General features: G+C 50.8%; 1 protein-coding gene across 1 annotated transcript in view; it reads left to right on the forward strand.

The window, feature by feature from the left end:
* The window catches only part of LOC142259160 (uncharacterized), a 53,077-nt gene extending 42,768 nt beyond the window's left edge, over nt 1-10,309 (forward strand). Inside the window, exon 5 of the mRNA XM_075331664.1 lies at nt 8,425-10,309. Within this exon, the coding sequence (XP_075187779.1) occupies nt 8,425-8,953 (529 nt within the window). The 3' untranslated portion in view covers nt 8,954-10,309. The remainder of the gene's footprint in view (nt 1-8,424) is intronic.
* Nucleotides 10,310-11,963: the final 1,654 nt, after the last annotated feature.

Here is an 11,963-nt window from a genome sequence, read left to right on the forward strand (position 1 = left end):
GGCGGAGAGGATATTACACCTCACCCTAGAGATCCTCTTCCAGCTTACTGGAGAGGTGAGAGATTCTGATGACGTCACATTACATCATTCTTATCTATGGGAATAACAGATGGACAGAACTGGAGAGGTGAGGACTCTGGAAATGTCTGGAGTGAGATTTATTACTGTGTCTCTCCATAACCAGGATTACACAGTAGTGAAGAAGACCTCTAGTGAGCGCTGTCAGGCCCCTGTGTCTGAGGGATGGGGAAGACCCCTGAGCCCAATCACGGGGCCTCCACCTCACCCCCCGATACATGAGGACATCAATGGCCAGAAGATCCTAGAACTCACAAGATGATTGAGCTGCTGACTGGAGAGGTGACACTGCTGGGAATGCTGGGACATTATACAGTAACGCTATGAAGGGATCGGGGGTGACGGTATCATTGTATGTGTTAGGTTCCTATAAGGTGTCAGGACGTCACCGTCTATTTCTACATGGAGGAGTGGGAGTGTTTAGAAGGACACAAAGATCTGTACAAGGACGTCATGATGGAGGATCCCCAGCCCCTCACATCACCAGGTAATAGACAGACTAAATACACACGGCCTATAATTATCTGTATGTAAGGAATGAATTCAGTCCCTGTATGTGTCTGTCGCGGGCGGGGAGGAGGGTGTCGGCACACCACGCTCACCCCTTCTGCTCGGGTCCGGCGGCTGCTGCTCAGTGGTGGCTCGAGCGGTGGGCCGGATCCCGGGGGTTCTCGAGCGGCACTCCTCGCCCGTGAGTGAAAAGGGGATTTTGGTTGGGGAGATTGTTTATTGTCCGTGACGCCACCCACGGTTGTGGTGATTGAGTGTACACCACCGCTGCTCTATATGGGGATCCCGGGGATGGTGAGGCGGAGCAGCCAGTTGTTGTGTTGTCCCTCCGTGGGTAGGGGTTGGTGATCCCGGGGCCCAGTGGGGTGCAGGGGCGCAGGGGCAGCGCTGTGCCTTGCGGCACTGAGGTACTCACTCAGCCAGTAAACACGACACAGTTCTCGGTAAACAAACGGCTGGTTGGACGGGTCCCTCGGACGGTTCACGGTGCTGCGGTTCCCTGCAGTTAGCGGTGACGGTCTCTTCCCTGCACCTTTGAAATGTCTGTTTGGTAGCGATGGATTCCCATCGGTTACCCGCTCCCCGACTACAATCTGAACCGGAGGAGCTCCACACTTTGCCCGCAGGCGCCGGCCCTGGGAAACTGGTGCCTTGGCGGTGGCGGTGTTTCCCCGTTGTGGTTGGACCTTTGCCGTCAATCAGGACTTGCTTGTTGGGGGTTCTACGTCCCCTTTACTAACGGATTTGGCAATTTACAGCGACTCCTAGCCTTGCCGGGATCCGAAAAGCCCCTGCCTTGATGCTGACTGCCCTTTGTATACTGCTCCAGACCCCCGGGTACACACAGCCTCCGTGGTCCTTCCAGCAACCTCCAGACAGTCCCACTGCAGACCTTCACCACCGTCTGCTGACCTTGCTGACTCCGTCTGGGCACACAGCCACAGACCAACTTCAGGCTTTCCGTCACTTTCACTGTAGTTTTCCTCCTTTACCACTTCCACTTCTACTTCCACTTCCTTAACTCCTCTACTTAGCTCCTCACTCCTGCTCCTCCCTGAGCTAACTCTCTGGTTTCTCCCGCCTCCAGAGCTGTGACCTCCTCGGTGGGCGGAGCCAACCGCCTGGCCCACCCCCTGGTGTGAATCATCAGCCTCTGGAGGAAGGCAACAAGGATTTGTAGGTTAGCTGGTGTACCTGCAGGGAATGTGGGGTGTGTGTGTGTTGTTACCTGTGTCCCCTGGCTTGTCCAGGGCGACACATTCCCCCTTAGCAAAACGCAGACCGTCCTCGGGCTGCCCGTCCAACACCTGTTTTATTTTCCTTTTTGTTTTCTGTAAAAGATAACAGGGTATAACATGATAAACGGTAATTTATGTACATTTTTAATAATAACTTCCCAAGACGGGAGGCACATTACTTTTAACGTTGCAAACGGTTTACGGTTTCCGCTCTCTCCCACCCAAGCAACCTGGCCCTGATGCTGCCCCTAAAGCCCAGGCAACACCCCTTGACCCACAGTCCAGCACAAGTTACCCGAGCGGGATCTGTCCTTCCCCTCCAGAGGGTAGCCACCGGTTCCTTTGGTGGCTGGGCCCCAGCCTGCTCTGCTGAGGGCCCTCCCTCCAACCTGCCTCTCCGGAGGCGGCATTGCGGAAAATGGTAACGGTAAACAACATATTTACAAGCCACTTAACGTTTGTGGTTGCCCTGCAAGTTCACGGGCTTGTCGCGGGCGGGGAGGAGGGTGTCGGCACACCACGCTCACCCCTTCTGCTCGGGTCCGGCGGCTGCTGCTCAGTGGTGGCTCGAGCGGTGGGCCGGATCCCGGGGGTTCTCGAGCGGCACTCCTCGCCCGTGAGTGAAAAGGGGATTTTGGTTGGGGAGATTGTTTTTTGTCCGTGACGCCACCCACGGTTGTGGTGATTGAGTGTACACCACCGCTGCTCTATATGGGGATCCCGGGGATGGTGAGGCGGAGCAGCCAGTTGTTGTGTTGTCCCTCCGTGGGTAGGGGTTGGTGATCCCGGGGCCCAGTGGGGTGCAGGGGCGCAGGGGCAGCGCTGTGCCTTGCGGCACTGAGGTACTCACTCAGCCAGTAAACACGACACAGTTCTCGGTAAACAAACGGATGGTTGGACGGGTCCCTCGGACGGTTCACGGTGCTGCGGTTCCCTGCAGTTAGCGGTGACGGTCTCTTCCCTGCACCTTTGAAATGTCTGTTTGGTAGCGATGGATTCCCACCGGTTACCCGCTCCCCGACTACAATCTGAACCGGAGGAGCTCCACACTTTGCCCGCAGGCGCCGGCCCTGGGAAACTGGTGCCTTGGCGGTGGCGGTGTTTCCCCGTTGTGGTTGGACCTTTGCCGTCAATCAGGACTTGCTTGTTGGGGGTTCTACGTCCCCTTCACTAACGGATTTGGCAATTTACAGCGACTCCTAGCCTTGCCGGGATCCGAAAAGCCCCTGCCTTGATGCTGACTGCCCTTTGTATACTGCTCCAGACCCCCGGGTACACACAGCCTCCGTGGTCCTTCCAGCAACCTCCAGACAGTCCCACTGCAGACCTTCACCACCGTCTGCTGACCTTGCTGACTCCGTCTGGGCACACAGCCACAGACCAACTTCAGGCTTTCCGTCACTTTCACTGTAGTTTTCCTCCTTTACCACTTCCACTTCCTTAACTCCTCTACTTAGCTCCTCCCTCCTGCTCCTCCCTGAGCTATCTCTCTGGTTTCTCCCGCCTCCAGAGCTGTGACCTCCTCGGTGGGCGGAGCCAACCGCCTGGCCCACCCCCTGGTGTGAATCATCAGCCTCTGGAGGAAGGCAACAAGGATTTGTAGGTTAGCTGGTGTACCTGCAGGGAATGTGGGGTGTGTGTGTGTGTTGTTACCTGTGTCCCCTGGCTTGTCCAGGGCGACACATTCCCCCTTAGCAAAACGCAGACCGTCCTCGGGCTGCCCGTCCAACACCGGTTTTATTTTCCTTTTTGTTTTCTGTAAAAGATAACAGGGTATAACATGATAAACGGTAATTATGTACATTTTTAATAATAACTCTTCCCAAGACGGGAGGCACATTACTTTAAACGTTGCAAACGGTTTACGGTTACGGTTTCCGCTCTCTCCCACCCAAGCAACCTGGCCCTGATGCTGCCCCTAAAGCCCAGGCAGCACCCCTTGACCCACAGTCCAGCACAAGTTACCCGAGCGGGATCTGTCCTTCCCCTCCAGAGGGTAGCCACCGGTTCCTTTGGTGGCTGGGCCCCAGCCTGCTCTGCTGAGGGCCCTCCCTCCAACCTGCCTCCCCGGAGGCGGCATTGCGGAAAACGGTAACGGTAAACAACATATTTACAAGCCACTTAACGTTTGTGGTTGCCCTGCAAGTTCACGGGCTTGTCCATGGATAGTCCTCCATGCAAATACTTTAAACGGTCCCCACGGGGACAACGGTGCCGGCTCCAGCCGGTTGCAAATCACAAAGCAAATCAGGTGACTGTCACGGTATCATCATTTTTCATTCTTTCGAACTTTTCAAACAACAAAACAAAACGGTGGTCCCAACGGGGACTGGACAACAGTGCTCCGCTGCCCTACTCCAGGCCTTCAGCTTCATCCGAGGGAGGGGGTGCAGGACTCACTCTGCTCTCCTGGCTGCCCCTCAGCTTCACATCCAGGGCAAACCACCCCCTCTCTCCGCAGTGTCGGGTGTAACGAACAAGGTCTCCCGGCATTAGGTTGCGGCCGGGATGCTCCTCAGGCAGGTGGGCATTCACATCCCGCCGGGCTACAAACACTTCGGCCTCCAGGCCCGGCTCGTAGATGAACCCGTAGCCCCGGCGGACATCAAACCGCCTCACCTGCCCCTCGTACAACGGACCCCGGACACGGAACGTGGCCTGGCGGAGATTTTCTTTTTCTCGGATAGCTCGGGCCACCAGCTCGGCCTTCTTCCGCTCCCTCTCGGCGATCTCCAGGCCCAGCGGTACCGGCTCCCTATCCCAATACGGCGCTGCCGCCAGCGCACGGGTCGGGCCCCGCGGGACATCCTGGACGTTGCCCACTGTCAGGAATCTGGGCGGCATGTCCCGCGGTGTCTTGGCCTTGGGCGCTGCCTTGCAGCAACAACCCGGCGCTACCTCAGCCGAGGTGTGGGGGATGGGCATAGGGGCTTTCCGCTGCTGGGCCTTCGGCTCGGAGCGGGTCATCAGCTCCCGCTCGGGGGACTTCTCGGGGGATGCCTCCGGTGCGGACTTCGGGGCCTTCCATGGCAACACCTCCGGTCGACTACGGGCTCCGGCTACAGGTCGGCCCGCCTGGGCGGGGACGCTGGGTACTGCTACCGGTTGCGGTGGTAGCAGGCCTAGTGGCGGGGTCACGGCCTCCGGGACGGGTGGCGAGGGAGGCAGCGAAGGGAGAGGGCTTGGACCGGGCCCCGCAGCCACGATGACCGGCCCTTCCAGGGCATCGGGACGTGGGTCACTCACTTTCCCTTTCTCCGCTTCCTCCTCGCGTCTCCGCACGGTGGCTACAACGTCCGCCATGTCGGCCTCGCACTCCTCCATGAGGAGCTGCATCTTCACCTGCAGCCGTTGGTAGAGCTGCGCGGTCCGGATCTCCACCCACGCCGCGGTTCCAGGCGCAGGGGGCTATGGTGTCGCGGGACGGCATCCACATGATGGCTATCTCGTCCAGGAACGGTATGTCTGCAGAGTCCTGGCGTCCCTGCTTTTATAGCTGCAGCTACATGCGTCCAGCCGCCATCGCGTCCCCCTTAGCTCTTTTCGGCCCCTCCTCTCTCGGGGCGGGGTTTTGGCCTTCGCGCCTCTACTGCTCGAGAAGACGCTCGAGCGTGAACTTTTCGCGCCAAAGATGGCGGCTTCTGAAATTTTTCTGCCGGATACCTCCGGCAGTAACAAGGCGCACCTCTACCAGACGGCAGAGCGGTAAGATCCTGTTCGTGACGCCAAGTTGTCGCGGGCGGGGAGGAGGGTGTCGGCACACCACGCTCACCCCTTCTGCTCGGGTCCGGCAGCTGCTGCTCAGTGGTGGCTCGAGCGGTGGGCCGGATCCCGGGAGTTCTCGAGCGGCACTCCTCGCCCGTGAGTGAAAAGGGGATTTTGGTTGAGGAGATTGTTTATTGTCCGTGACGCCACCCACGGTTGTGGTGATTGAGTGTACACCACCGCTGCTCTATATGGGGATCCCGGGGATAGTGAGGCGGAGCAGCCAGTTGTTGTGTTGTCCCTCCGTGGGTAGGGGTTTGTGATCCCGGGGCCCAGTGGTGTGCAGGGGCGCAGGGGAAGCGCTGTGCCTTGCGGCACTGAGGTACTCACTCAGCCAGTAAACACGACACAGTTCTCGGTAAACAAACGGCTGGTTGGACGGGTCCCTCGGACGGTTCACGGTGCTGCGGTTCCCTGCAGTTAGCGGTGACGGTCTCTTCCCTGCACCTTTGAAATGTCTGTTTGGTAGCGATGGATTCCCACCGGTTACCCGCTCCCCGACTACAATCTGAACCGGAGGAGCTCCACACTTTGCCCGCAGGCGCCGGCCCTGGGAAACTGGTGCCTTGGCGGTGGCGGTGTTTCCCCGTTGTGGTTGGACCTTTGCCGTCAATCAGGACTTGCTTGTTGGGGGTTCTACGTCCCCTTTACTAACGGATTTGGCAATTTACAGCGACTCCTAGCCTTGCCGGGATCCGAAAAGCCCCTGCCTTGATGCTGACTGCCCTTTGTATACTGCTCCAGACCCCCGGGTACACACAGCCTCCGTGGTCCTTCCAGCAACCTCCAGACAGTCCCACTGCAGACCTTCACCACCGTCTGCTGACCTTGCTGACTCCGTCTGGGCACACAGCCACAGACCAACTTCAGGCTTTCCGTCACTTTCACTGTAGTTTTCCTCCTTTACCACTTCCACTTCTACTTCCACTTCCTTAACTCCTCTACTTAGCTCCTCACTCCTGCTCCTCCCTGAGCTAACTCTCTGGTTTCTCCCGCCTCCAGAGCTGTGACCTCCTCGGTGGGCGGAGCCAACCGCCTGGCCCACCCCCTGGTGTGAATCATCAGCCTCTGGAGGAAGGCAACAAGGATTTGTAGGTTAGCTGGTGTACCTGCAGGGAATGTGGGGTGTGTGTGTGTTGTTACCTGTGTCCCCTGGCTTGTCCAGGGCGACACATGTCTCCTCCAGTTCTATCCAGTAAGAGGATAACACCAGAGAGATGTCCCCATCCTCTTCTCCCACAGGACTGTAAACAAGAAGATCCCGATGTTCCTCAGGATGTGTTTCCTCCAGCTCTATCCAGTAAGAGATATCTACTCATGTACTTTCTGCACTAATTTTGTGTTTACATTTTTAGACTTTTTGTTCTGGTTTTTCAGCTGTATTTTCTTTGCTTCTGCTTCTTTTGCTGTTTGTTTCCAGTGCCATCTCTATGTCATTATGAAGGCAACTCAAAGATCTGCAGAGGGTTCATGAATACCCTGTTTCCCTGAAAATATGATCTACCCCCAAAATAAGCCATAGCACGATTTTATGGGATTTGTGGAGAATACTTGAAATATAAGCCCTACTCCAAAAATAAGGCCTAGTTACAGTCAGGGCCAGTATTGGGAGGAGTCAAATTCACAATTTCTCAGGAACCCAACTCTCTTAGGGTCCCCATCAGTTGTATTCTAAGGTTGATTGTTTAAGGACCTTTGATGATTGCAAAGTAATTTGACATGATGGAACCAAAGGCCTCTTAATTACAGAAGTCTAAATGAACTGAACAGACAACAGGCTGGCATACAGGACTGGCATTAAGGGAAAGGAAGTGGAAACTGAGTAGTTTCACAGGGCCCCCATTCTCCTTTTATTTGTATGCCAATCATAGGACTGCTTAAGGACATGTTTGACAATGTCTTTCATCACATGCTGTAGAGGAGAAAGTATCATTTGCTCCCGTTCTGTATATGCTGGCTGGACTATTTCATTAATGCCAGTTATAGTTTACCTATACTGATCTGGTGAGATTTTGTGATCCAGATTTACAGGTGGTTGTTGTGCATTATTGCTGTGAACTGTTGTGGTGTTAACTCTTGTTGTCTTTTTGTTGCTACCTTCCTCCTCTTGCTTTTGTCCTTAGTCTGTCACTGTTTATTTCTATGAGTTTGCAATTTGTCCCATCTGTCTTAATCTGTGTTTCCATCATACTCCTGTCCCTTTCTTCCCAAGGGGATCACAGAATAAATCTGATCTGGAAGACAGTAATGCACGGGACTCCGGCATCTCCATCTTCAGGGGTAATCCAGAGGTTAGGAATACCTTAGGGTCCCCTAGTGTGAGGGACAGTATAGGAGCCCCCTGTCCCTCATTATCCTGCAATCACATTGTGACAATCCATCAGATTATTTACTGTAACACATTCCAGAGAACTGGTGCTAGGAATGGGAGATCCGAAGTAACGAAGATGTAATTCTTAGATGTCAAAATTAGATAGCAGATTCAGAATACATTTTTTTCCTAATTTAATTTCTTATATTATGGTTTAAAAAAAATAAATGTATTTTCAAGATATCATTATAAAATAATAACATTGTGTTTATTTTTAGCAGATGACTCTATTGGGAGTTCGGATGTAAATCTGATATCTTCAGAATTTAAAACAGATGATCAAAGTATAACACATGATACATATGAAGAGCATGCTGTTGTCCCAGATATACCTCCAGTCCTTTCTCGGAAAGCTTTAACAACTGATCTTTTCAAACCAGTCCAAAATTCCGACTTTTCACAGAATTGTAAGCAAAATGAAAGTTACAGAAGGGATGTGGAACATGAAACAGCTCCCACAAGGGAGAAGCCATTTTCATGTTCAGAGTGTGGGAAATGTTTTATTCGGAAATCTGAATTTGTTGAGTATCAAAGATCTCACACAGGGGAGAAGCCATTTTCATGTTCAGAGTGTGGGAAATGTTTTATTCGGAAATCAAATCTTGTTGTGCATCAAAGATCTCACACAGGGGAGAAGCCATTTTCATGTTCAGAGTGTAGGAAATGTTTTATTCGGAAATCAGAACTTGTTGCGCATCAAAGGTCTCACACAGGGGAGAAGCCATATTCATGTTCAGAGTGTGGGAAATGTTTTATTCGGAAATCAAATCTTGTTGGACATCAAAGATCTCACACCGGGGAGAAGCAATTTTCTTGCCTGGAAGGTGGTAAATGTTTTACTAGGAAATCAACTCTTGTTGACCATGGAGAACTTCACACAGGGGATAAACCATTTTTATGTTCTGAATGTGGAAAATGTTATTCTCAGAAATCAGAACTCGTTAAACATCTGAAGAAGCCGCACAGGGAAGGAACTTTTTTCATGTTGTGAATATTTGAAATGTTTAACTGGTAAATCAGGTCTTGTCGACCATGAGAAAACACACACAGTAGAGGAGCCATTCTTGCCTTTGAAATTTGGCAAATGTTTTTTATCATTAATCAAGTCTTCTTGTCAGATGAGTCACATGGGAGAAGCCATCATGATGTATCGTGAGTCAAAGGTTTTTATCCAAAAATTAATTGCTCAAGTAAGAATTGGTCATGGAAAGCACCATTTTCTTTCTTTTTAAACTTACTGTATTATTATGACCATAAGAGACACCTAGGTTTTAGAGAAGGAAAATAGGAAAAAGATTTGAAGCAAAAAATGTAGTCATGATACACTGTTATGTGGGGGGGGGATCTGCTGCTGTCACTTTTATAGTGATAATATCCCCCAATTCTGTACTAATGTCCCCCATCCTGGGCCCTTTCCAGTTATATGTGTTGATCATGCTGGTGTATATGTCTTTCATCCTGGTATATATATTCCCCATCTTTGTCCCATCACGGTAAATATAGCTTGCATCCTGGTATATATGGCTCTCATCCTTGGCTCATCCTAGTATATATGGTCCTCATCCTGGTATATATGTCCCTCATCATACTGCAGACATAAAAAATGGTTATACACACCATCCCTCTGCTCCCCCAGTGTGTGGTGTTGTCTTTGATCCTGGCAAGTGAATTCAGTGTGTAAGTGACGCATTGCATGACGTCACTGCCATGCACCTGCAGTTACATGCGGACATCAGCTGCCGGAATATTCACTGATCCCATACACCCGAGATTATGGGCTTGTGAAGCAGTGACTATTCATTCTCTATTAGAGATCATCCAGCCGCAGCAGTAAGTTGGCAGCTGGGTGATCATGTGTGCCCATCATTAAAGAGAAGGAATAGTCACTGCTCCCCACACCCATAATTTCTCCCACTCCTCAATGGCAGCTTCAGTGCCTAGAGGTAGATGGCATTATGAGAGTGAGCAGCAGTGAATATTCAGTTTCGTTATAAGTGGGCACAGTGTTAGCCCTGACTCTGGTTCCTGCCTCCTGTGACCCACTTGTCCACTGCCACCCCTCCAGCAGGAGCACTCGGACTATGAGACAACCCCCCCCTTTTCCTACACATTTTTTTTTGGGGGGGAGGGGGAAGAATGTGTCTTACAGTCTGAAAAATACTATAATTGGTTAATAGTAAAAGTAAAAAAGTACAATAGTCAAAATCACATATCAAAAAAGGGCACAAATTGTTGTGAATCTGTCTGACCGTTTCAGGCACCACCCTCTTTCACTAAACTCTTCTGACAATTTTTAGAAGTGTCCCTAATGTCCCCCGAAAGAAACTTCCAGGGTATGAGATCCCACAACCCTCAGCGATCACTCTCACAGTAAAAGAGTGAGCTCTACGACCCCAGCTCTGCCGCATCCTTCTTAAGTTCAGTAAAATCTTAAAGTATGTGACCGCGCTGGATTAGTTGAGAGCAATGTCTCGTGCTTAGAGCAGCCGCAGAGATTTGTGGGATCCCGCTCTGCACACTGAGATCCCACAAAATGGAAATTCAGGCTTAACTCTGCTAGTAAGTTGTTCATTTCGAGAGCCTTTAGGAACATTTGTGAAAGGTTTTGATACTGGATTATATTTAGATTATTCACTAATCTCAGGTTGCCCACTGCTTTATTTACTAAAAAGCGCAGCCCCAGATTGGAGATAGGAAATCTGAAGTATATCACATTGTATATAATTGCATTTCAAAACTTGTTTTGTTAATAAATGCTTGTAAATATATATTTTCCATGACTACCTAGAAGGTCGACAGCAGCTGGGGGAGCAGGATGTCTCCAAACTTTTTGTAAATCTCTGTGGGGATCCCATCTGAACCCGGTGACTTATTATTGGGCATGGAGGATACTGCTAAATGCAACTCTTCCAGTGTGAGTGGACTGTTTAGGTATACCCTGTCCCCATCTGAAAATGAGGGCAAGGGGATGTCTTTCAGGTAAGAAGCTATCTGTTCCCTATCATATTGCAGTTTAGTACTGTAAAGTTGTTCGTAGAATTCAGAGAAGGTAGCCAAAATTTGGTCAGGTTGATTGACTATGGTCCCGGTTTTGTCCCTTAGCGCCCCCACAAATGTGTTCCCCCTTTGTGCTTTAGCAATCACCGCTAATAAATAACCCGCTTTTTCGCTCTTTTCAAAGAATCTCTGTTATGAAAAAAGTCTTTTGTTAGTGGCCCGTTCCTTAATGTGAGAGTCATATGCTTCTTGTGCCTCATTCCATTCCAGTAAGTCCCGTGTATCCCCTGACAGAATGTACTTCTGTTCTGTCGTCTGGACCCGTTCTTTAAGAAAAATTTCAAATTGTGCCGACTTAATTTTAGATCTACTGACCCCCTGTATCAGTGATCCCCTCAAACAGGCCTTCATGGCATCCCAAACAGTGTTAAGCGACATCTCCCCAGTACAGTTGTCCTGAAAATAGTATTCAAGGTCTAGTTCAACCGGGCCCACATCTATAATCTGTAGCCAAAAAGGATTAAAGGACCACAAGCTACTGGTATGATCAAGCTTGGGTAAAATATTAAGTCGTGTCAACAGTGGCGAACGGTCTGATAAACCTCTAGGAAGGTATTCTGTGTTTTCCACCTTTGGTAGTATACCCTCCGAGCCCAAGATCAGGTCTATTCTGGACAGACTGTTGTGTGTTTTGGAATAGCATGAGAATCGCTTGATCGGTTTCTGATTCGCCACAGATCTGAAAGTGCCAGTTCAGCCACCGTCTCCCCAAATTTGGAGTTAGGATAGTGTTCTGAGTACCCGCATTGTGTTTGTCCCAATATGGGTGAATGATGTTGTTGAAATCCCTCGTGCACACCACCTGTACATTGGGGGTCTTGCTAATCATTTCCGCAATTTTGTTCATAACAGTATTATTATATGGAGGCGGTATATAAACTGTTATCAGAAGGAGCTCCTTGTTAAATATTTTACAGTGCATGCAAATGAATCTACCTTCCTGA

This window comes from Anomaloglossus baeobatrachus (assembly GCF_048569485.1).
Source record: "Anomaloglossus baeobatrachus isolate aAnoBae1 chromosome 5 unlocalized genomic scaffold, aAnoBae1.hap1 SUPER_5_unloc_3, whole genome shotgun sequence".
NCBI lineage: Eukaryota > Metazoa > Chordata > Amphibia > Anura > Aromobatidae > Anomaloglossus > Anomaloglossus baeobatrachus.